Below are 23,939 nucleotides of genomic sequence, written 5' to 3'. Positions count from 1 at the left end.
GAACTACAAAGTGCTTCTATATGGTAAGTGAAGCTGATAAAATGGACAGTGAATGTAGAAACAAGGAGGTGGATTTAATGTTATGGTTGATCAGTGTATTTGGTAAATATAAACAAATTAACAATTTGTTGCTGGCAACACACTTAGTGTTGGATACTTAGTAGGGATACTAATTTTTGTTTGATAATAATTCTTGCTTGATTCTTCAAATTCTCAACAGTCCCTAGTCGCTGTTGTCTGTTTCTCCTTTTGATACTGTCTCAAATATCTTAATGTCTTGCCTTGATTGCAGAATATGTCTCTCTAAAATCTCAATATGTAACTGCTGTGGGCACTGATGCACCCCACTATACAGATGTTTACTTTTTGCTGATAACAGTCTGGATGATCCTGTGGATTAATCTGATCACTGCACACATATTCACTGTTTTTCGGTTTATTTGAACCTGGCAATGTTTCTGCACAGAATTGATGTATTGCTTTCTCTTTGTGCAATACAGTTTTAGGTTGGGTGTATTATTTTGCATTGTTTACATGATGATTGTATTTTTGTTGAGAAAGTCAAGTCCAGTTTTAAGATATTAACCAATATTTTGCAAACATCATGTGACAGATATAAAAGAGCCTGGAGATGCTGTGGTAAATGCCTGCAACATTTTCCAGCATGACCGGTTTGGTGGACCCTGGGTTCCTCCTGGTGCAGGACAATGCCTAGCCTCATATCAACAGAATGTGTAGACAGTTTCTGAATGATAAAGGCATTGATGCCATTGACTGACCCTCACGTTCCTCAGACCTGAATCCAATTGAGATTATTAACTTGAATCTTTTGTTCGTTCAGATCTAATGTGTGATCTAGATGTTCCCTGTTGTTATTTAATTAATTATTTGCCATGTACGTCCTGTGCAATCCTAATAATTAAAACACATTGCACAAGAACAGTGCAAATGACAGTAAATGTACTTACTTTTGTAGTTATGTAAGCCAGTGGTGACCAGGTTTTTACTGTGGAAAGGAGTGCAAAATAATTCACTCCACCAAATTGGGAGGAGATATATGAGTAACTGTTTACTGCATTTTTTGCCTTTTGTGTTGCAGGGTTTAAGTAAGAAGGTGGGGGTCTCCTCATCCATCCTGCAGGGATTGTGGGTATCATACAGCACTGACAGATTATCCACAGCTTTATCATCCCTAAGAAACCTCTACACCCCTAACATCAAGGTACCTACTTTAAACAAACCATCAGAGTAAAAATCCACCCTGCCCACTAAGAATACTAAACAAATGATAAAATATTACAATTAGTTTTGCAGATTCTGGCTAGTTTTTTTAGGTCTGCATATTTCTGGTAAAATTACAGTCATTTAAGTCTTTAATTGAGTTTAATATTTAATTTTAATTGTTTTTTTTTTAAATGGTCAGATTTGAGTTATCTAAAGGTCGGACTGCTCTTTTTTATATTGATAAGGAGCTACTGGAGCTCATGTTGATGTGCCACGCCCCTCTCTCCAGGAGCACATGTTGGAGAAGGTCTTGTTTCTGTGGATCCTTCAGCGGAGGCTATTTTGACTTTGTTAGGATTGTCACAGTTTAGACTTTGTCATAGTTTATTGATTGAGAATTTTGATCTCTTGCTCATGTTCATGCTCTTGCTAATGTTTAGAAGTCTTGTTTAGTGTTAGTCTTGTTCATGTTTGGTGTTAGCTTAGGGTCTAGAATAGTTTGCCCCCTCTTGGCATGTCCATAGCCCATTCGTTACAATAAGACACTGACAAAACTGTGTAACTGTTCTATTTGATTTTCAGCTTTGAATTGATCTGTCAAATTCCCAAACATTTTTGTTTTTAAGCTTTAAACAGTTGTGGTGCTGATGATGACACTATATTTAAAACGTTTATTAATTGATAACAGTAAATGTTATTTACAGATTACAGTAAAGTCAAACTGGTAAATTGTTGTATTTAGTTATACACATGTAATGACATGCTGTAATTGATATATATGGTTACAAACATGAGCTTGTACAATGTCATGTGTGTAATACGCAGGTGCGCAATGTTAGGTGAGTTATGTATCTAAAATGTTGTTACTATTGTGGCAGATTTGCATCTTTTATTATTGTGCCTTTCCAAGACTTTGATCTTGGCTTTGGATTTGCATGTGTATGTTCAGGTGTCCCGGCTGCTAATGATGGGGGGAGCAAATGTTAATTATCGGACTGAGGTGTTAAACAATGCACCAGTGCTGTGTGTGCACGCTCATCTGGGCTACATGGACATGGTGAACCTGCTTCTGGAGTTTGGAGCTAGCGTGAATTCAGCTTCTGAAAGTGGTATTACAGCACTGAGCTATGCAGCCACCTCTGGACATTTGGGCATTGTCACTGCTCTCTGCAAGAGGAAGGCTAAGGCATGTTGCACACATACGTACAAACATACACACATATACAGTGTATCACAAAAGTGAGTACACCCCTCACATTTCTGCAAATATTTCATTATATCTTTTCATGGGACAACACTATAGACATGAAACTTGGATATAACTTAGAGTAGTCAGTGTACAACTTGTATAGCAGTGTAGATTTACTGTCTTCTGAAAATAACTCAACACACAGCCATTAATGTCTAAATGGCTGGCAACATAAGTGAGTACACCCCACAGTGAACATGTCCAAATTGTGCCCAAAGTGTCAATATTTTGTGTGACCACCATTATTATCCAGCACTGCCTTAACCCTCCTGGGCATGGAATTCACCAGAGCTGCACAGGTTGCTACTGGAATCCTCTTCCACTCCTCCATGATGACATCACGGAGCTGGTGGATGTTAGACACCTTGAACTCCTCCACCTTCCACTTGAGGATGCGCCACAGGTGCTCAATTGGGTTTAGTCCATCACCTTTACCTTCAGCTTCCTCAGCAAGGCAGTTGTCATCTTGGAGGTTGTGTTTGGGGTCGTTATCGTGTTGGAAAACTGCCATGAGGCCCAGTTTTCGAAGGGAGGGGATCATGCTCTGTTTCAGAATGTCACAGTACATGTTGGAATTCATGTTTCCCTCAATGAACTGCAGCTCCCCAGTGCCGGCAACACTCATGCAGCCCAAGACCATGATGCTACCACCACCATGCTTGACTGTAGGCAAGATACAGTTGTCTTGGTACTTCTCACCAGGGCGCCGCCACACATGCTGGACACATGCCAAACAAGTTTATCTTGGTCTCGTCAGACCACAGGGCATTCCAGTAATCCATGTTCTTGGAGTGCTTGTCTTCAGCAAACTGTTTGCGGGCTTTCTTGTGCGTCAGCTTCCTTCTGGGATGACGACCATGCAGACCGAGTTGATGCAGTGTGCGGCGTATGGTCTGAGCACTGACAGGCTGACCTCCCACGTCTTTAACCTCTGCAGCAATGCTGGCAGCACTTATGTGTCTATTTTTTAAAGCCAACCTCTGGATATGACGCCGAACACGTGGACTCAACTTCTTTGGTCGACCCTGGTGAAGCCTGTTCCGAGTGGAACCTGTCCTGGAAAACCGCTGTATGACCTTGGCCACCATGCTGTAGCTCAGTTTCAGGGTGTTAGCAATCTTCTTATAGCCCAGGCCATCTTTGTGGAGAGCAACAATTCTATTTCTCACATCCTCAGAGAGTTCTTTGCCATGAGGTGCCATGTTGAATATCCAGTGGCCAGTATGAGAGAATTGTACCCAAAACACCAAATTTAACAGCCCTGCTCCCCATTTACACCTGGGACCTTGACACATGACACCAGGGAGGGACAACGACACATTTGGGCACAATTTGGACATGTTCACTGTGGGGTGTACTCACTTATGTTGCCAGCTATTTAGACATTAATGGCTGTGTGTTGAGTTATTTTCAGAAGACAGTAAATCTACACTGCTATACAAGCTGTACACTGACTACTCTAAGTTATATCCAAGTTTCATGTCTATAGTGTTGTCCCATGAAAAGATATAATGAAATATTTGCAGAAATGTGAGGGGTGTACTCACTTTTGTGATACACTGTATACATGAACACACATATTTGAGTTCAACTTTAGCATATGCAGGCAGATGTATTGCTTAGTCTTAATAACAATACAGAAATTTGCACCATCAGAATCTAAAAATGCTATTAATTTTTCATTATAATGTATTTACTCTACACATGCTTTGAAATAGTTGCTGACATCATGGTATGTGTGTATCTTAATGCTACTGCAGATTGACCTGCTGGACAGGAATGGCCAGTGTGCTCTGGTGCATGCAGCCCTAAAAGGCCACATCGAGGTAGTGAAGTTCCTGCTGCAGAGTAACTGGGGGAATTCAGGGGCAAAAAGTACTGAGCTTAAATCTCTATCTACCATTGAGCGTCATGAATCCTCCCAGACATCCAGCCCAGAACAGCAGGATAAGGAGCAGGAGCAAGAGCGAGAAGGGTCAACAGAGGAGGGGAAAGAAGAAGTAGAGCTACCTGCAGAGCAGGAAGAAGTCAAGGAGGAGGCAGAGAGACAAAAACAAGTACAGCATCAGCTGCAGCATGAGACCTTTAGCAAACTTCATGCAGTGCAACAGGCTCTGGTAGCAGCAGCTAGCATGGGACATACAGAGGTAATCATTGTTTTTTTATATAATCATTGAATGCTGATTATAGTACCTTTTTAATTTACATATTTTTTGTAAATTAGAATTTTACCCTATTAGCAGGTTATGCAATCTTAACTAGGTTGTCAGATTTTTTAAAGTGACTTCATAAAATCTGGTTGTAAGAACAGCATTGGTTCCAGATGGTTTATTAATGAAAAATTGCTGTTTGCTAGGAACTACCTCTTCCTAAATGAGTGGGCTATGGACTGGCCATAACCGATCTTGCAAATATGATTTGACTGGGTTATTGTGTTTAAAATCACCACAAATGACCATGTTATCCATCACCATATATATATATACTGTATATACAACCATAAATAAAAAAATGGGAACCCAGCATGGTGGTAGATGCTGCTGTGGAAATAGAAGCGATGTTGGACAATTTGCTGCTGGTATTCACCCATCTGGGCAGGCAGAACATTCCTCATGGCTTCTGAACCTGCTACATCCATGGTGTCGATGAAGTATCCTGTAATGATGACTCATGGAGGTGTACTGGAAGTAAGTGCACTGCCAGCACCTTCCTGTCCTTCATATGTATAGTGGCTGCTTAGAAAAGGTATCCTAGGAAGAGGCGCTAGACACATTGAACTGATATTTCTCAGCCTTGACATACAGTTGCTGGAACTACAGTTATCTCTGTACCTCCTTTATGTGACCTATATATTCCTCCAACCTATGGAGCAGGTCAGGGAGTATTTTACTGATGAAGGAATGAAATACTGCTAAGGCATTGGAAATACCATAGGGCGTGACCAGGTACGTATAGTGGCCAGTGAATTTGGAGAAAGCTGTCTTCCACTCATCTTCTTTTTGGATGTCTATATGGTTTTGTGCACTGGTCAGATCAGGTTTTGTACTCCACACAAAGGCAGGGGAAGTGAAACTTGGTGAGCTGGTTGAGTGACCACCAGCTTTCTTGACCTCCCTGTCACTGGCGCTGATAACATACTTTAACTCACCTCTGAACATCAGCTTTAGATCCACTTATCTTTTTCTGAAGTTATAAAACGCGCTGAGAAAAACAAACTATGAGCAGCAGCACATTGTCCCTGCTTGCCCAGTGTCCTGCTTGCTAATATTCAATCTTTGGATAACAAGCTGGATGATATCAGGGCATGGGTATGCTTCAAAAGGGACCCATCCTTTGTTTCAGACACATGGCTCTCCCCAGTGATTCAGGATTGCTCCGTTTGACCAGCCAAAGCATTCTCCATGATTTAAATAGACAGGACGAAAGAATCTGTCAAATCAAAAGGTGATGTTTCATGACTAATATTAAATATTGTGACCCAAGGAATGTGTCAGTTCTGTTGCACTCCTATTTACCCTCTTGGCTATCCTCAGACGTCCATACTACCTGCCTCGGGAGTTCTTATCAACCATCAGCACTGTCATTTACATTACACCACAGGCAGACATGTACACTGATCTAGCTACACAACATGATACCATCAGCAAGTATTACGCCAAACACCCGGACGCAGCCCTAATCTTGGCTGGAAACTTTAATAACCAAATCTCAGACAAATTATTCCTAACTTCTACCAGCTTGTTACCTGTCCAACAAGGAGCAGTAATACACTGGACCCCTGCTATACTCTGTTCAAGAACTCCTACATCTCTCTCCCGGAATTTGATCTATGAAAGTGGTTATGAGCTTCATATCTAAAGTGACTAATTATATCTTTCCCATGGTGACAGTTAAGGTCTTACCTAATCAGAAACCCTGGGTTGATAGTACAATCTGTGAAGCTATGAAAGCACATAATGCTGCATAAAATGAGGAATAAATTCAGGGGATATGTCACTGTACAAAGCAGCATCATAAAAAAAAAGAAAAGCAGTGAAGGTGGCTAAGAGGTGGTACAGGGACAAAGTAGAGGCTCTGTCTGACTGCAGCAGATGTATGTGGCACAGCCTCTGGATGATCACTGATTATGGTAGACAAACACTCTTTAATTAATATTGATTCCTCATTAGTTGAAAATTTAAACACCTTTACACTGATAGCATTACTAGCATCGTGGCTGACTTTAGCAAAGCTGCAGTGCGCAGTGAGACCAGAGGTTCGCCAACACTTCATCTCAGTGCATGACATGAGGAAGGCTTTGAGATGTGTAAACAACAGGAAAGCAGCCAGCCCTGCTGATTTACCTGGGAGGGTGTTAAAATTATGCACTTATCAGCTAACACCAATGTTTACCTAAATTTTCAACACATCTCTTGCTCATTCAGTCATCCCAAGATGTCTTAAGAAGTCTGTTATTATCCCTGTGCCCAAGTAGACCAATCCAACCTGCCTATGTAGTGATGAAGTACCTCGAAAAACTCATCAAACACCTCATCTGCTCAACCTTAACTGGCTCATTAGACCCTGTTTAGTTTACCTATTACAGTAATAAAAGCACTGATGATGCCATTGAGCATGTCATCCAGTCCTCTTCCATCTGGACATCGGAAAAGAAAATTATATATACCTGGTGTTCATTGATTACAGTTGTTCCTACCAGACTGGTTGCCAAGCTCAGAGACATGGGACTAAGCCGGTCAGTTTGTCCCTGGATACAGAGCTTCCTGTCTGACAGACCACAAGTGACCACAGAAAGATTCTGTTAATGAAGGAGGAGGAATAAGTACAGCAGAGAAAGAATTAATCAGATCCTGAGAATCACTTTCTGTGAGCAGAAACCACCACAGGACCACCACAGAGCAGGTATCATTTAGTTGGTGGATTACTCTCAGCACTGCAGTGACAATGACATGGTGGTGGTGTGTTAAGAAGAAGAAGAACCTTTATTGTCATTATACTTGCGTACAACGAAATTTAGTTAGACACTTTCCAAGAAAAAGATAAAAATGAATAAGGAAAAAGTATTTACATTAACATAAACATGTAGTATGGATTATAAAGATTAATAAAATAAAATAAATTATGGGTTTTGTGTGGATGTGCAAAATACGCAGTGTTTAGTATGACCATCTATGAGGAATGGGGAGGAGTGATTGAGGCCACAGCTCTTGGGAAGAAGCTGTTTCTTAGTCTGTTAGTGTGTGCGTGGATTGCCCTGTACTGCCTCCCAGATGGTACGGAAAACAGATAGTTCCCAGGTTGTGTTGCATCTTTGCTTATGCTGTTGGCATTGTTTTTTATGCGACTGGCATAGACATTGTCCAGGTTGGGGAGTTTAGACCCAATGATGCGTTCCGCCACTCTGAGCACGCAATGCAGGTCTTTTCTCTCTGAGGCTGTGCAGCTGGAGTACCACACAGTCAGGCAGTTGGAGAGAACGCTCTTGATGGTGCTGTGGTAGAAGTTAGTGTGTGTTGTGCTGGTATGAGACACAGCAGCGCTTCTGGAGTGTCACTGCAGTGCTGAGTATGATCCACCACCCAAGTAATACCTACTCTGTAGTGGTCCTGTGGGGGTCCTGACCATTTAAAGAACAAGGTAAAAGCAGGCTAAAAAAAGTATGTAGAGAAACAGATGGGCTACAGTCAGTAATTGTAGAACTACAAAGTGCTTCTATATGGTAAGTGGAGCTGATAAAATGGACAATGTGTGTAGAAACAAGGAGGTGGTTTTAATGTTATGGCTGATCGTGTTTTGTTTAATGACCTAAAATCATTCAGTGTGACAAACAAAAACTTAAAATCAGAAAGCAAGCAATTATTAAGCACTGTAGATACATTAATATCTCAGTTTTCTAGAAAATTTTAGACACACTTAAATGTTTGTTGCTGCAAGATTTTGAACTACTTACTACTATCAACTTTTTGAAAAAATAATTACAAATATCTGTTTATATTAGGAAAGTCAATGATCCATTTTATGCAAATTTAATAACTTAAATTTTGTGAGAATCCAGATATTTATGTAACTTTTATGGTTTATCAGTGGCTATTGATCTGTTTGTAAAAATAGGGAATTATTATGAAGTGGAGCAGTCTGGGTCATTTCTGTGTGGAATTAGCATGTTCTTCCCGTGTCTGTGTGGGTTTCCACTGAGAGCTCCGGTTTCCTCTCACAGTCCAAAGTTTGTTTGTTTATTAAGATTTTAACATCATGTTTTTTACACTTTGGTTACATTCATGACAGATACGGTAGTTACTCATTACACAAGGTTCATCAGTTCACAAGGTCATATCGAACACAGTCATGGACAATTTAGTGTCTCCAATTCACCTCACGCATGTCTTTGGACTGTGGGAGGAAATAGAAGCACCCGGAGGAAATCCACACGGACACGGGGAGAACATGCAAACTCCACACAGAAAGGACCCGGACCGCCCCACCTGGGGATCAAACCCAGGACCTTCTTGCTGTGAGGCGACAGTGCTACCCACCAAGCCACCGTGCCGCCCCACAACCCAAAGACGTGCAAGTGAGGTGAACTGGAGATACAAAATTGTCCGTGACTGTGTTTGACATTAAAGGCTTGAACTTACAAATCTTGTGTAACCAGTAATTACTTGTCCTGTCATGAATGTAACCAAAGTGTGTAGAACATGACGTTAAAATCCTAATGAATATATAAATAAATGAATAAATAAATATTTACATTTACATTTTTAGCATTTAGCAGACACTTTTATCCAAAGCCACTTACAGTACTGTGACAGTATACAGTCTAAGCAATTGAGGGTTAAGGGCCTTGCTCAAGGGCCCAACAGTGACAACCTGGCAGTGGTGGGGCTTGAAACAGAGAGCTTTTGATTACTAGTCTAGTACCTTTACCACTAGGCTACAACTGCCCCATAGATATCAAAATACATAAATATCATAATCTTTCTTCCTTTTTGCTTTTCAGATTGTTTCATACCTTCTAGACCTGCCTGAGAAAGATGAAGATGATACAAAGTGTGTCCAGATCAACAGCTGTGACACACTTTGGGGAGAGACAGGTAGATAAACTATCAGCAAGGTCTTGCATTTTTTGTACGTTGTACATGCATGGCTGACAACTCCAATGTCCCCTTTGTAGCATTGACTGCAGCAGCAGGGCGAGGAAAACTGGATGTTTGCCGCTTGTTGTTGGAACATGGTTCTTCAGTGAGTCAGCCTAACCGGAAAGGGGTGTTGCCTCTCTTCAGTTCTGTAAGCCAAGGACACTGCCAGGTAGGTTCAAGTGACCTTTAAATATTTGAAGCAAAATTCTTAGCATTGCTTGCAGATCAGTTTTTAAGAACTAGTGTTGTTTGTGGACCAATATATGATCATAATTATATTTGATAGGCCAAAATAATATGATTTAGCAAATTATAGGGTGTGTGTTTGAGACAGATGTTGGTATGTGCATCTTCTTTTACAGATTGTGGATTTGTTGCTGAACAGTGGGGCAGACATAAACATAACAGATAAACAGGGTCGGACTCCGCTAATGGTGGCCGCTTCAGAGGGCCACACAGAAACAGTGGAGTATCTGCTGGCTCAAGGTGAAAGGCATAGCAATTAATTTACTCGAACATAAAGACAAATACACCAAACCACAAAACATTAGGTTAAAAGCAGCATAGACAGAACCAAATACACCAATCAACCATAACATTAAAACCACCTCCTTGTTTCTACACTCACTGTCCATTTTATCAGCTCCACTTACCATATAGAAGCACTTTGAAGTTCTACAATTACTGACTGTAGTCCATCTGTTTCTGTGCATGCTTTGTTAGCCCCCTTTCATGCTGTTCTTCAATGGTCAGGACCACCACAGTGCAGGTATTATTTAGGTGGTGGATGATTCTCAGCACTGCAGTGACACTGACATGGTGGTGGTGTGTTAGTGTGTGTTGTCCACTCTATTAGACACTCCTACCTAGTTGGTCCACCTTGTAGATGTAAAGTCAGAGACGATTGCTCATCTATTGCTGCTGTTTGAGTTGGTCATCTTCTAGACCTTCATCAGTGGTCACAGGACGCTGCCCACAGGGCGCTGTTGGCTGGATATTTTGGTTGGTAGACTATTCTCAGTCCAGCAGTGACAGTGAGGAACTCCAGCAGCGCTGCTGTGTCTTATCCACTCATACCAGCACAACTCACACTAACACACCACCATGTCATTGTCACGGCAGTGCTAAGAATGATCCACCACCTAAATAATACCTGCTCTGTGGTGGTCCTGACCATTAAAGAACAGCATGAAAGGGGGCTAACAAAACATGCAGAGAAACAGATGGACTACAGTCAGTAATTGTAGAACTACAAAGTGCTTCTATATGGTAAGTGGAGCTGATAAAATGGACAGTGAGGGTAGAGACAAGGAGGTGGTTTTAATGTTATGGTTGATCGGTGTATATGGCAATTCTAAACAAACATTTGTTCTAGTCTGCAAAAGGTTCAGTAAAGTGCAGTGAAGGTTTACCTTCCTACCAAAGCTAAACTGGAGTGATTTAAAACCAAGAGTCTGAATATGTGGGAATGGCCCAGTTAAAACCCAGAATTTATGTTGAATGAGAATCAGTAACAAGACTTTTTGCTGTTCACTAATGGTCTTCACCTTTCTGTTACAAAATGCACTCTATTCTGCAGGTGCATCCATGTCCATAGTAGATAAGGAGGGACTTACTGCACTAAGTTGGGCATGTCTAAAAGGACACTTGCCTGTGGTTCGCTGCCTAGTGGAAAGAGGTGCAACAACTGATCATGCTGATAAAAATGGGCGCACACCCCTCGACCTGGCAGCTTTTTACGGAGATGCAGATGTGGTAGGTGGCTTAAAAATGAAACTGCTATGTAATGTTTAAAGATGATTTGCTTTTTCTGCCTTAAATAATCTTTTGATTTTGATTCTTTTGAAAATAATTTCTTTGTATCTTACAGGTACAGTTCCTGGTGGATCAGGGTGCCCTGATTGAGCATGTGGACTACAGTGGGATGCGTCCACTGGACCGGGCTGTGGGCTGCCGCAATACATCAGTGGTGATGGCTCTCCTGAAAAAGGGGGCTAAGATTGGTAAAAGCATACGCTAATAATTCTGACATCCTAACTGGTCAATAGGGATTATGTTATATGAAAAAATCTTATTTACAGCCACAATTTAGAAAAAGTTGGGAAAATGCAAATTAAAAAAATAAAAAAAACACACAGTTTCTTTCATTTACTTTGACTTTTATTTGATTGCAGATCTTTGATTTCATGTTTTGTCTGCTCAACTTCATTTCATTTATTAATAAACATCCATTCCTGCATTTTAGGCCTGCAACACATTTTTTTTAATTTTTTTTTTTATTCACACATTTTCTATGTGTGTCAGGACTGCAGGCAGGCCAGTCCAGTATCCGTACCCTCTTCTTCCGCAGCCATGCCTTTGTAATGTGTGCAGCATGTGGTTTTGCATTGTCTTGTTGAAAAATGCATGAACGTCCCTGGAAAAGATGACGTCTTGAAGGCAGCATATGTTGCTCTAAGATCTCAATGTGCTTTTCTGCATTAATGCTGCCATCACAGAAGTGTAAATGACCTTTGCCAAGGGCACTGACACAGTCCAATACCATGACAGACCCTGGCTTTTGGACTTGTGGCTGATAACAGTCTGGATGGTCCGGAGCACATGGCGTCAATGCTGATTCTGACCACAACACACGTTTCCACTGTGTGATGATCCATCCTAGATGCCTCCAAGCCCAGAGAAGTCGACGCCGCTTCTGGACATGGTTAACATAAGGCTTCTTTTTTGCACAGTAAAGTTTTAAGTGGCATTTGTGCATGTAACTTTGTATTGTAGTGCTTGACAAAGGTTTGCCAAAGTAATCCCTTGCCCATGTGGTTATATCAGCTATTGTTGATTGGCGGTTCCTGATGCAGTGCCATCTGAGGGATCGAAGATCACGGGCGTTTAGCTTAAGCTTGTGCCCTTGGCCTTTACGCACTGAAATTCCTCCAGATTCCTTGAATCGTTTAATGATATTATGCACTGTAGAGGGAGAAATATGCAAATCCCTTCCAATCTTTCTTTGAGGTACATAGTTTTTAAACATTTACAAATTTAAAAAAATGTCTTATGCATTTGGAGATCATCTGGCCATCTTTGCTCAAAGACTCAGCCTTTCCTGGATGCTGCTTTTGTACCAAACCATGATTACTATCACCTGTTGACATCACCTGTTTGGAATCACACCATTATTTAGTTTTTTCACTTCATTACTAGCCCTAAATTGCCCCCGTTCCAACTTTTTTGGAATGTGTTACAGCCCTGAAATGCAGGAATGGAGGTATATTAACAAATAAAATAAAGTTGAGCAGACAAAACATGAAATATTTTAAAAGTCAAAGTAAATGTAAGGAACACTGCATTTTTATTTTATTTGCATTTTTCATACTGTCCCAGGTTTTCTGATTTGGGGTTGCAGATTAATATACAAACCCAATTCCTAAAAATTTTAAAATGTAGGACAAATGTAGGTAAAAACAGACAGCAATAGTTTTAATAGTTCCAAGAAATTTTGTTGTTTTTGTCTATGTACATTCATTCTTAATTTAATGGCTGTAATGTTCCAAAAAGTTCCAAAAGATCAGGGGCACTATTACATTTCTTTTTTTCAGTATTATTCAGTTCTCTAATAATTTAAAAACTAAGGACACAAACCAGTGTAGTTGCAGATGTTGAAAAACTTTACAGTTTTGCTTGATACTGTCATAGCTTAACATACACTATATCGCCCAAAGTATTCGCTCATCTGCCTAAACACGTGTATGAACTTGAGTGACATCCCATTTTTAATCCATAGGGTTTAATATGATGTCGGCCCACCCTTTGCAGCCATAACAGCTTCAACTCTTCTGGGAAGGCTTTCCACAAGGTTTAGGAGTGTGTTATGGGAATTTTTGACCATTCTTCCTGACAGGGCTGTTTTGGCAGCAAAAGGGGGACCAACACAATATTAGGAAGGTGGTCATAATTTTATGCCTGATCGGTGTGTCCTCTCTGTGCCATTTTAGTTAAATATCTGCAAAAGAAAATCATTTAATAATTTTTTTAATCACTGTTTTCTGGGGTTTTGTGTTTTCTATTTATTTTTTTCCATTTTACCTACTTTTTGAAATTTGGGTCGTACATATTTATAGTAATTTTAAAATGAAATAGCCATTTAGAAAATTACAAAAAATTTATTCAAGATGATGAAACAAGATAATGAATCTAAAAACCCCTGGTACATGTCTGTGTTTGCATGTGTTTATGCAAGTTAGTTTTTACTGTTGCTTAAATGTGGCTTCTGTGGCACTTCACTGTGATGTTCTTCTGTATCTGTTTACATATTTAAAGTAACTGTTTTTTAATTCGAAGAGTCCTGATGATTTATTAGTAAAAACAGGACTCTGATGTAAATAGTTTTAAAATAGTACCAGCTGTAGGCAGTGGTGTATAAAGTACCTGAAAGCCATACTTGAGTAAAAACTTTGTTTGTGCCAAATCATGATTATAATCAGCTGTTGACATTACCTGTTTGAAATCATGTAATTATTTAGGTTTTTTTTTACCTCATTACTAGCCCTAAATTGCCCTGTTCCAACTTTTTTGGAATGTGTTGTAGGCCTAAAATGCATTAATATGCTTTAAACATGTTTTAAACTTTAAAAATTTAATTTTAAATTATTTTAAGAAAACACTATTTCTTTTTTTATGCATTTTCTCCCCTTTTCCTCCCTTTTAGCGCGTCCAATTGCCCTTCATGCTTCCTCTCCACCAATCTCCATCCCTGCTCTGATTGAGGAGAACGAAGCTAACCCACGCCCCCTCTGACACATGGGCAGCATGCCATATGCATCTTATCACCTACACTTTTACGAGTGCAGTGCAGCTCAGCATTGTGTACTGAGAGACACACCCTGAGAGCACTCTTTTCTCATCTCTGTGCAGGCGCCATCTATCAGCCAGCAGAGGTCATAATTGCACCAGTCATGGGAGAGAGACCCCATCCGGCTTAGTCCCGCCCATATCTGAACAACAGGCCAATCGTTGTTCATGTGACCGCTCAGCCTTAGCCGGCAGGCAGAGCTGAGATTCGATACGATGTATTCGAGATCCCAGCTCTGGTTCCAGCGTGTGTTTTTACTGCTGCGCCACCTGAGCGGCCCAGAAAACACCATTTCTAACTTGTATGTCAACTTGAAGCAGCAGCTGAAAAATCATCCACGAAAAGTTGAAAACTAGGAAAAGCAAAGTATTTTTTAAACATTATTTTCTTGTTGAGACCATTAAAGGGTTAAAGACGTGCATTTTCCTCAACACCATGAATGTTTCCTCTGCCAGTGTAATTTACAAGTTAGTTGAAGTTAGTTGAGTTTTTAAAAATGATGGACGTGTCTTCATGAGTTTTGCACTGAATTAATTCCAAACAAATTTTGTGAAACGTTATATCAGTGGTTTGAATGTAATCGAAAATGTTAGCTAGATCTCAAAGCTAATTATAAGAAATAAAAAAATATGATGCTGCATATTTTGTTAATCATTCTTAACTTACATCAGTGTGTTGGACAGGGAGGTTCTAAAATGCTGACATTTTCGTATCTTTGTGTAAACATAAGATGCACTTCACTCCGATCACTTTTAGAGAGCTTGTTTGCACTTGCGCATTTATGTGCTTAACCGCTGATCTAACTTACAAGCGCAGATTCGCCAAACCTGCTTGCAGTTTGTCACACGTCTCACATCATTTAGCTAAAAAAAATGTTGTTGTTTTATATTGTAGTAAGGAGTAACGAATTTACAGGTAAATGTATCGGAGTAAAAGTAAGAAAATGTAGTGGAGTTAAAGTAAACGTTGCCGAAAATTTTTATACTCCAATAAAGTACAGATACTCCAAAAAAGTACTGTAACGAAGTATTATTACGTTGTTACTATACACCACTGGCTGTAGATCACAGATCCCTACAGGTAGATCACAAGGTCTAAAACAATGCACTTAAATACAGTAGACCCTTGAGAATACGAGCGGTTTACCATACGAACATTTTGGGTTACAAACGATCTTTTTCAACTTAACGTACGAACAAATTTCGGATTATGAACCGAAATTCGCGAAACACGTGACGTCACGAACAAGTTGACTCCGAGCGTCTCTCTCTATATACAGTATATATACAGTAAGCGAACATTCGGACAGCGGACGGTGTTTTTCCAGTGTTTTCTTTATATTTTGTAAAATTCTATATTAAAATGTCCCCAGAGAAGGTGCAGAGAAAGCGTTTTTTGTTGTTGTATAATTACTCCTGCCAGTAGCTGTCACTGTGTATCAGACAGAGAGTTGAGTAAGAGAGAAGAAGGAAGTTATTCTTTCGTGAAATTACACCTACAAAATACAACGCTATTGAAATAAAGAAGGAAATAATAGAGAAATATGAGAGTTATTGTTGTTTCTGGTAGATACATTTTATAAAAAAAGAAGGAAATGTATTATGGTGTATGGTACAGCACACGTACTGTACTGAAATGTGATGTGTGTTTATGTACAGTACTACTACTGTGTATTGTTGTTCATTATTGTTTATTACAGAAATGTCTATTCTATAATTTAAGATTTAAGGGCAAATATGCTTGTATTTATAACAAAAAAGACCATTTAGGACATTAGAAAGGATAGGTAAGGGGGTGGTTTGGGATGTCTGGCACGGAATAATTCTATTTACATTATTTTCTATGGGAAAAATAGGTTTAACTAATGAAAATTTTGACTTAAGAACAGCCCTTCAGAACCAATTAAATTCGTAAGTCAAGGGTCCACTGTAATTCTAATTTGAATGAAACAAAGGCTTATTCACAGGAACTTGTTTACTAGATGTATTTGCATGTATCAGTTATTGTGTGCCAATATTTAACCAATTGAAATGATAACTGTGATGCTTTTGTTGTTTGCGCATTCATATTTATCCATCCATAAATTCCTTGGGATTTTTAAATCAAAATCTTTATTTCTTGGATGGAGTTCCTCGTCCCTCACTGCTGCGTCTTTTTCTGTTCCTTCTCTCACACTTCCACAATCACAAACATGTCTTCTCTTTCCTATTTTCTCTTTCACTCACCCACACAATTCTCTTTTTACCTCCTCAACCCACTCCAACTGGGCTGCTCACTTCATCTCACTTTTCCTTGCCCACACTCCTTCATTCACGGCCTTTGATCTTTGCACCCTGCCCACCCACTACAGGATGTCAGACCTTGCCAAGTCGGCACAAAGGAGGTAACACTTAAGATCGGAAAGCTAGCACTTCACATCCTAGCAGGCCTATCAAGCCCCTTTTGTCCTGTGTGTTTTGTATTCTCTGTTCTGTTTATTTTATGGTGACTAGCAATGTTTGCTCTCACTGTAAACTGACCTCAAATTACCCCTTTGGTTATTAATGTTCATTTGTTTATTGGGCAGGTTAAAAAAAGATGTTAGTTGTGAGGTTTTCAGATACAGTGAAGCTACTTTTGCCTGTTTTTCAGTGTGTGTCTTAAGTTCATTTTTGTCTGCTTGTTTCCATCTATGTGTGAGTATGTCAAAACACATCTAGTGTTTTTTTATTGTTTGTCATATTTGCTTTTTCAAATTCTAAAGTGTACTTTTTTCTAGACTCATGAGTTATTTCTATTCAAAGAAAAGTGTCTCTATGCAGAGGACACAACTTTTTTTACATACTGTGACTGGTTGTCCTTGTTGATTGTCCATGTTGATTGTTGTGCATGTTGTTGAGAAAATGCTCTGCGCCAATTCTTCTTTCTCTTTTCCTCTCAAACTCTTTATTCATCATTTTGATTTTTCATGTATCCCTTTGATTTTAGGTCCAGCCACATGGGCCATGGCAACCTCAAAACCAGACATTATGATGATCCTGCTAAGAAAGCTAATTGAGGAGGGTGATGGCTTTTACAAGGTTAAATTTTTTAAATTTTTATGGCTTACAAATTACATAACACAAACCTTTATGGTACCTCCATAATCCCTTTATTTAATTATTATGTGGTTTTTTTTAACAGAAAGGCAAAGTAAAGGAGGCAACACAACGTTATCAATATGCTTTGAAGAAATTTCCTCGTGAAGGTTTTAGTGAAGAACTGAAAGCCTTCCGTGAGCTCAAAGTGTCTCTATTCCTCAACTTGTCTCGGTGCCGACGAAAAATGAACGTTAGTATCAAAGATTAATTTTTAATATTTAATAATCAAGCTGGAAAGTCTGCACACCCCATTTACCTTCTTTACATTTTATTACATAAACATCATTCTATAATAGATTGACAAACATCTACACACAATAGCCCACAATGACAAAGTGAAAGCAGGTTTTTAGACATTTGTGCTGATTTATTAAAAATTAAATTATAAAATATCATATGGACACAAGTATGCACACCCTTTGATATGACACCCAAAAGTGAGATGAGGTGCATTTTGTTTTCACTGATACTGCTTGAGATGTTTCTACAATTTAATTGGAGTCCAACTGTGCTAAATTCAATTAATTGGACATGATTGGGGATTGCCAACACCTGCCTATGTCCCACAGTTGACAGTGCCTATCAGAGCAAACTCCAAGCCATGGGGTCAAAGGAATTATCTGCAGACCTCAGAAACAGGATTGTGTCAAGACATAGATCTGAAGAAGGGTACAGAAAAGCAACTTTACAGGTCCCAAAGAGCACATGGGCCACCATCATTTGTAAATGGAAGTTTTTGGAAGTACCAAAAAGACGGGCCTTGGCCGGGGAGGTGAGCAGGAACCCGAGGGTCACTCTGACAGAGCTCCAGCGTACCTTTGTGGAGATGGGAGAACCTATCAGAAGTTCAACCATCCAGGCAGCACTCCACAAATCATGCCTTTATGGTAAAGTGGCCAGACAAAAGCCACTTCTCAGTAAAAGGCATATGACAGCCCGCTTGAAGTTTGCCGAAAGGCACCTAGAGGACTCTCAAACCATGAGAAACAAGATTCACTGGTCTGATAAAACCAAAATTACACTTTTTGGCCTGAATACCAAGCATCACATCTGGAGGAAACCAGTCACGGCTCATCACCTGGCTAATGCCATCCCTACAGTGAAGCATGGCGGTGGCAGCATGATGATGTGGGGATGTTTTTCAGCAGCGGGACCGGGGCGACTAGTCCTGATAGAGGGAAAGATGAATGCAGCTAAGTACACAGAGATCCTTGAAGAAAACCTGCTCCAGAGCGCTCTGGACCTCAGACTGGGGCGAAGGTTTACCTTCCAACATGACAACGACCTGAAGCACACAACCAAGAGAACAAAGTAGTGGCTTCGGAGAAAGTCTGTGAATGTCCTTGAGTGGTCCAGCCAGAGCCCAGACCTGAATCCAATCAAACATCTGTGGAAGGAGTTGAAAATGGCTGTGTACCGTCGCTCCCCATCCAACCTGACGGAGCTTGCAAGGATATACCAAGAGGAATTGGCAAAAATGTCCAAGACATTGAAGCTGTAATTGCTGCCAAAACCAACCAACCAACTATTAGGCTAAGGGTTTGTACAGATACAGTATGTAACCCCTAAAAAGAATTTCACTTCGTAATTATTGGTGATTGTGTGTAGATGTGTCTATTATAGCATGAGTCTGTAACGTAATAAAATGTGAAGAAGGTGAAAGGGGTGTGCAGACTTTCCTGCTTGACTGTATATTGTACATAAATTTCTAATCAACCACAATAAAGGGTGTGCTCTTAAAATCACTTTCTTCCTAATTTGCTTGTTAAAATGTGGTAATATGCAAAAAATAATAATAACATAATTGTTGTTTAGAGTTTCCTAAAACTTTTTTTTAATTGATTTGCTAAGTGTATTGTTTACAGTGTCGTGAAAAAGTATTTGCCCCATTCCTAATTTTTATCTATTTTGAGTTGAGCATGAAATTCCTGTTTAAGCTCTTGCCACAGCATCTCAATGGGATTTAAGTAAAGACCACTCAAAACATAATACTGTACAATCCCATTAAAACGGACTTCAAGGTATCTGGCAAGATAGTCCGTTATATCCGAGTACATAACTGGAGCTTCAGACACCATGATGGTGACCACAGCAGGTATGGTAGGTCAGTGTAGAACCACACATATGCATACACCGATCAGCCATAACATTAAAACCAACTCCTTGTTTCTACACTCACTGTCCATTTTATCAGCTCCACTTACCATATAGGAGCACTTTGTAGTTCTACAATTACTGACTGTAGTCCATCTGTTTCTCTTCATGCTTTGTTAGCCCACTTTCATGCTGTTCCTTAGTGATTAGGAATTCCACAGGACCACCACAGAGCAGGTATTATTTAGGTGGTGGATGATTATCAGCACTGCAGTGACATTGACATGGTGGTGGTGTGTTAGTGTGTGTTGTGCTGGTATGAGTGGATAAGACACGGCAGCGCTGCTGGAGTTTTTAAACACCTCACTGTCACTGCTGGACTAAGAATAGTCCACCAACCAAAAATATCCAGCCAACAGCGCTCTGTGGGCAGCATCCTGTGACCACGGATGAAGGTCTAGATGATGACCAACTCAAACAGCAGCAATAGATGAGCGATTGTCTCTGACTTTACATCTACAAGGTGGACCAACTAGGTAGGAGTGTCTAATAGAGTGGACAGTGAGTGGACATGGTATTTAAAAACACCAGCAGTGCTGCTGCACAACACACACTAACACACTACCCCCATGTCATTGTCACTGCAGTGCTGATAATGATCCACCACCCAAATAATACCTGCTCTGTGGTGGTCCTGTGGGGGTCCTGACCATTGAAAGCAGGCTAAAACAGTATGTAGAGAAACAGATGGACTACAGTCAGTAATTGTAGAACTTGAAAGTGTTTCTATATTTTATCTTTTGAGCCATTCAGAAGTGCATGTGTGCTTCAGATAATTATACTGCTGCATAACCCAACTGCTCTTGAGCTTTATGTCATGAACTGGTGGGTGGAGACTCTTTTTTAGGATGTTTTTAATGAGAGCAGAATTCATGGTTCCATCAGTTCCATCAAGTCGTTCAGGTCCAGCAAAAGCAGAGCAGCCCCAGACCCTTCCACTACCACCACTGTTTTGACTGTTAGTATGATATTCTTATGGTGGAGTAAAGTGTTAGCTTTACACCAGATGTAATGGGACCCACATCTTCTAAAAAAGTTCCACCTTTGACTCATCAGTCCACAAAATACGAATCCAAATTACAAAAGTTGGTACAGTTACATATAAAATGCATATAAAAAACAACTTTGTTCCTTACATTTACTTTGACCTTTATTTAATTGCAGGCAATATGAACCCAAGATATTTCATGTTTTGTCTGGTCAACTTTAATTTATTAATATACATCTATTCCTGCAACACATTCCAAAAAAAAAATGGGCCGGGCCAATTTAGTGCTAGCAATGAGGTTTAAAAAAACTAAATAATGATGTGAATTAAAACAGGTGATGTCAACAGGTGATTGTAATCATGGTTTGGTACAAAAGCAGCGTCCAGGAAAGGCTGAGTCTTTGATGAGCAAAGATGGTCAGAGGATCTCCAGTTTGTCAACAAATGCGTGAGAAAATTATTGAAATGTACCTCAAAGAAAGATTGGAAAGGATTTGCATATTTCTCCCTCTACAGTGCATAATATCATTAAACAATTTTAAAATCTGGAAGAATTTCAGTGCATAAAGGCCAAGGGCGCAAGCTGAAGCCGACCGCCCGTGATCTTTGATCCCTCAAACGGCACTGCATCAAGAACCGCCACTCAACAATAGCTGATATAACCACATGGGCAAGGGATTACTTTGGCAAACCAAAAGTTAGATGCACAAATGCCACTTAAAACTTTACTGTGCAAAAAAGAAGCCTTATGTTAACCATGTCCAGAAGTGGCGTCGACTTCTCTGCGCTCGGAGGCATCTAGGATGGACCATCACACAGTGGAAACGTGTGTTGTGGTTAGATGAATCAGCATTCCAGGTCTTTTTTGGCAAAATGGACTCCGTGTGTTCTGGACCAAAGACGATAAGGACCATCCAGACTGTTATCAGCAACAAGTCCAAAAGCCAGGGCCTATCATGGGATTGGGCGGTGTCAGTGCCCTTGGCAAAGGTCATTTACACTTCTGTAATGGCAGCATTAATGCAGAAAAGTACACTGAGATCTTAGAGCAACATATGCTGCCTTCAAGACATCATCTTTTCCAGGGACATCCATACATTTTTTAACAAGACAATGCAAAACCACATGCTGCACACATTACAAAGGCATGGCTGTGGAAGAAGAGGGTCCGTACCCTCTTCTTCCACAGCCATGCCTTTGTAATGTGTGCAGCATGTGGTTTTGCATTACCCGTGTACTGGACTGTGTATTCACAGTGTATTATTGTGAAATCTTAACTGAGGCAAGTAAGACCTGCAGTTTGTTACATGTTGTTACTAGGTTCTTTTGTGACCTGGATGAGTCGGTGATGCCTTCTTGGTGAAATTCTGGTAGGCTGGCCATCCTGGGAAGGTTTGAAATCGCTGTATAAAAAAAAATTTTTTTACAAAAAATTGTTTAATTGCACTAGCCACGCCCAAGTAGACCTGTAGATCTATCTAAATTTATGAATATCTGCATTTGAATCTTTTTAGAATGTGGTATTGTTTGAGATCCTCTAGCATGCCTCTTATTGCCAGAGAGGTTCTACTGGTGATGTTTGTATTCTGTACTGGTAATGTTAAATTTAGATAGATCTACAGGTCTACTTGGGCGTGGCTAGTGCAATTAAACAATTTTTTGTAAATTGAATTTGATTAAACTTTTGATTTAGTCACTAAGAGGGCAATGACTTTCTCACGTAAATAGAGCTGAAAAGCATTTTTCTTCAATAGAAAAAGCATTTAATTTGTGTCTAATATTAAACTTGTTCTGATTATCTAAAACAAATAACTGTGGCAAATATTTAGAAACTCTAACCCTAGAAGAAATCCCTTTTTCATTAGGTTGAACCCTAATTTTGTAATAATGTAAAATAACTAGAAATACGAAAAAATATTATAAATGATTAAAAAAAAAATTTTTTTTTAAAGCAATATAAGGCACTGGTTAGTTAAATAAGATAGCCAGTTATAAGACTGGTATGTGGAGTGTACCATCACAAAGCCACCTCATATTTTTTAAGAAACCAAGCAAGATATAATTGAACTTATATGTGAATGTGTAAGGCTGACTATGGCTATTTTATGTGAATGAATTTTGTTTATTGTTTTTTGTTTCCTTTCCAAGGACTTTGGGATGGCAGAAGAATTTGCGACCAAAGCTATAGAGCTGAAACCCAAATCTTATGAGGCGTACTATGCTAGAGCCCGAGCTAAACGTAGCAGCAGGTAGGATTTAATCCACATTCTTGTTCTTTGTAGGAACTCTGTGTATTGTTATTGCTGTTTCTATTGGACCTACTTGTATCTAGTATGTAAATGTAAATGTAAATCTAGTATAATTCATGGGTTACCACTCTTATTTGCCAAAGCAAAAATCAAAGGCTAGTCACAGTATGGAGGATGTTTGGTGCCAATAGAATTGGTCATTTGCACATCATGTGGCTCAATTAACATAAAAGATACACATATTAAAGCAGTATACACCGATCAGCCATAACATTAAAACCACCTCCTTGTTTTTACACTTATTGTCTATTTTATCGGCTTCACTTACCATATAGGAGCACTTTGTAGTGGTCCTGGGAGAGTCCTGACCATTGAAGAACAGCATGAAAGGGGGCTAACAAAGCATGCAGAGAAATAGATGGACTACAGTCAGCAATTTGAGAACTTTAGAGTAGCTATTATTTGGGTGGTGGGTCATTCTGGTGGTGGTGTGTTAGTGTGTGTTGTGCTGGTATGAGTGGATCAGACACAGCAGCGCTGATGGAGTTTTTAAACACCTCACTCTCACTGCTGGACTGAGAATAGTCCACCAACCAAAAACATCCAGCCAACAGCGACCAGTGGGCAGCATCCTGTGACCACTGATGAAGGTCTAGAAGACGACCAACTCAAACAGCAGCAATAAATGAGCAATCGTCTCTGACTTTACATCTACATGGTGGACCAACTAGGTAGGAGTGTCTAATAGAGTGGACAGTGAGTGGACACGGTATTTAAAAACTCCAGCAGCGCTGCTGTGTCTGATCCACTCATACCAGCACAACACACACCACCATGTTAGTGTCACTGCCTAAATAATACCTGCTCTGTGGGGTCCTGACCATTGAAAAACAGGGTGAAAGCAGGCTAAAAAGGTATGTAGAGAAACAGATGGACTACAGTCAGTAATTGTAGAACTACAAAGTGCAAATATG

At 39.9% G+C, this 23,939-nt stretch overlaps 1 protein-coding gene across 1 annotated transcript in view; it reads left to right on the top strand.

The window, feature by feature from the left end:
* tanc2b (tetratricopeptide repeat, ankyrin repeat and coiled-coil containing 2b) overlaps positions 1-23,939 on the top strand; it is a 149,422-nt gene that overhangs the window by 122,538 nt on the left and 2,945 nt on the right. Inside the window, exons 15-26 of the mRNA XM_063002824.1 lie at positions 1,100-1,222; positions 2,174-2,410; positions 4,234-4,620; positions 9,471-9,564; positions 9,645-9,778; positions 9,972-10,095; positions 11,189-11,364; positions 11,480-11,612; positions 16,806-16,838; positions 17,423-17,514; positions 17,618-17,764; positions 22,865-22,965. Coding sequence (XP_062858894.1) covers positions 1,100-1,222; positions 2,174-2,410; positions 4,234-4,620; positions 9,471-9,564; positions 9,645-9,778; positions 9,972-10,095; positions 11,189-11,364; positions 11,480-11,612; positions 16,806-16,838; positions 17,423-17,514; positions 17,618-17,764; positions 22,865-22,965 — 1,781 coding nt within the window. The remainder of the gene's footprint in view (positions 1-1,099; positions 1,223-2,173; positions 2,411-4,233; positions 4,621-9,470; positions 9,565-9,644; positions 9,779-9,971; positions 10,096-11,188; positions 11,365-11,479; positions 11,613-16,805; positions 16,839-17,422; positions 17,515-17,617; positions 17,765-22,864; positions 22,966-23,939) is intronic.

Source organism: Trichomycterus rosablanca, chromosome 10 (genome assembly GCF_030014385.1).
Source record: "Trichomycterus rosablanca isolate fTriRos1 chromosome 10, fTriRos1.hap1, whole genome shotgun sequence".
Taxonomy (NCBI): Eukaryota; Metazoa; Chordata; class Actinopteri; order Siluriformes; family Trichomycteridae; genus Trichomycterus; species Trichomycterus rosablanca.
The sequence above is the reverse complement of the archived record's forward strand: the minus strand, read 5'-3'. Positions and strand labels throughout refer to the sequence as shown.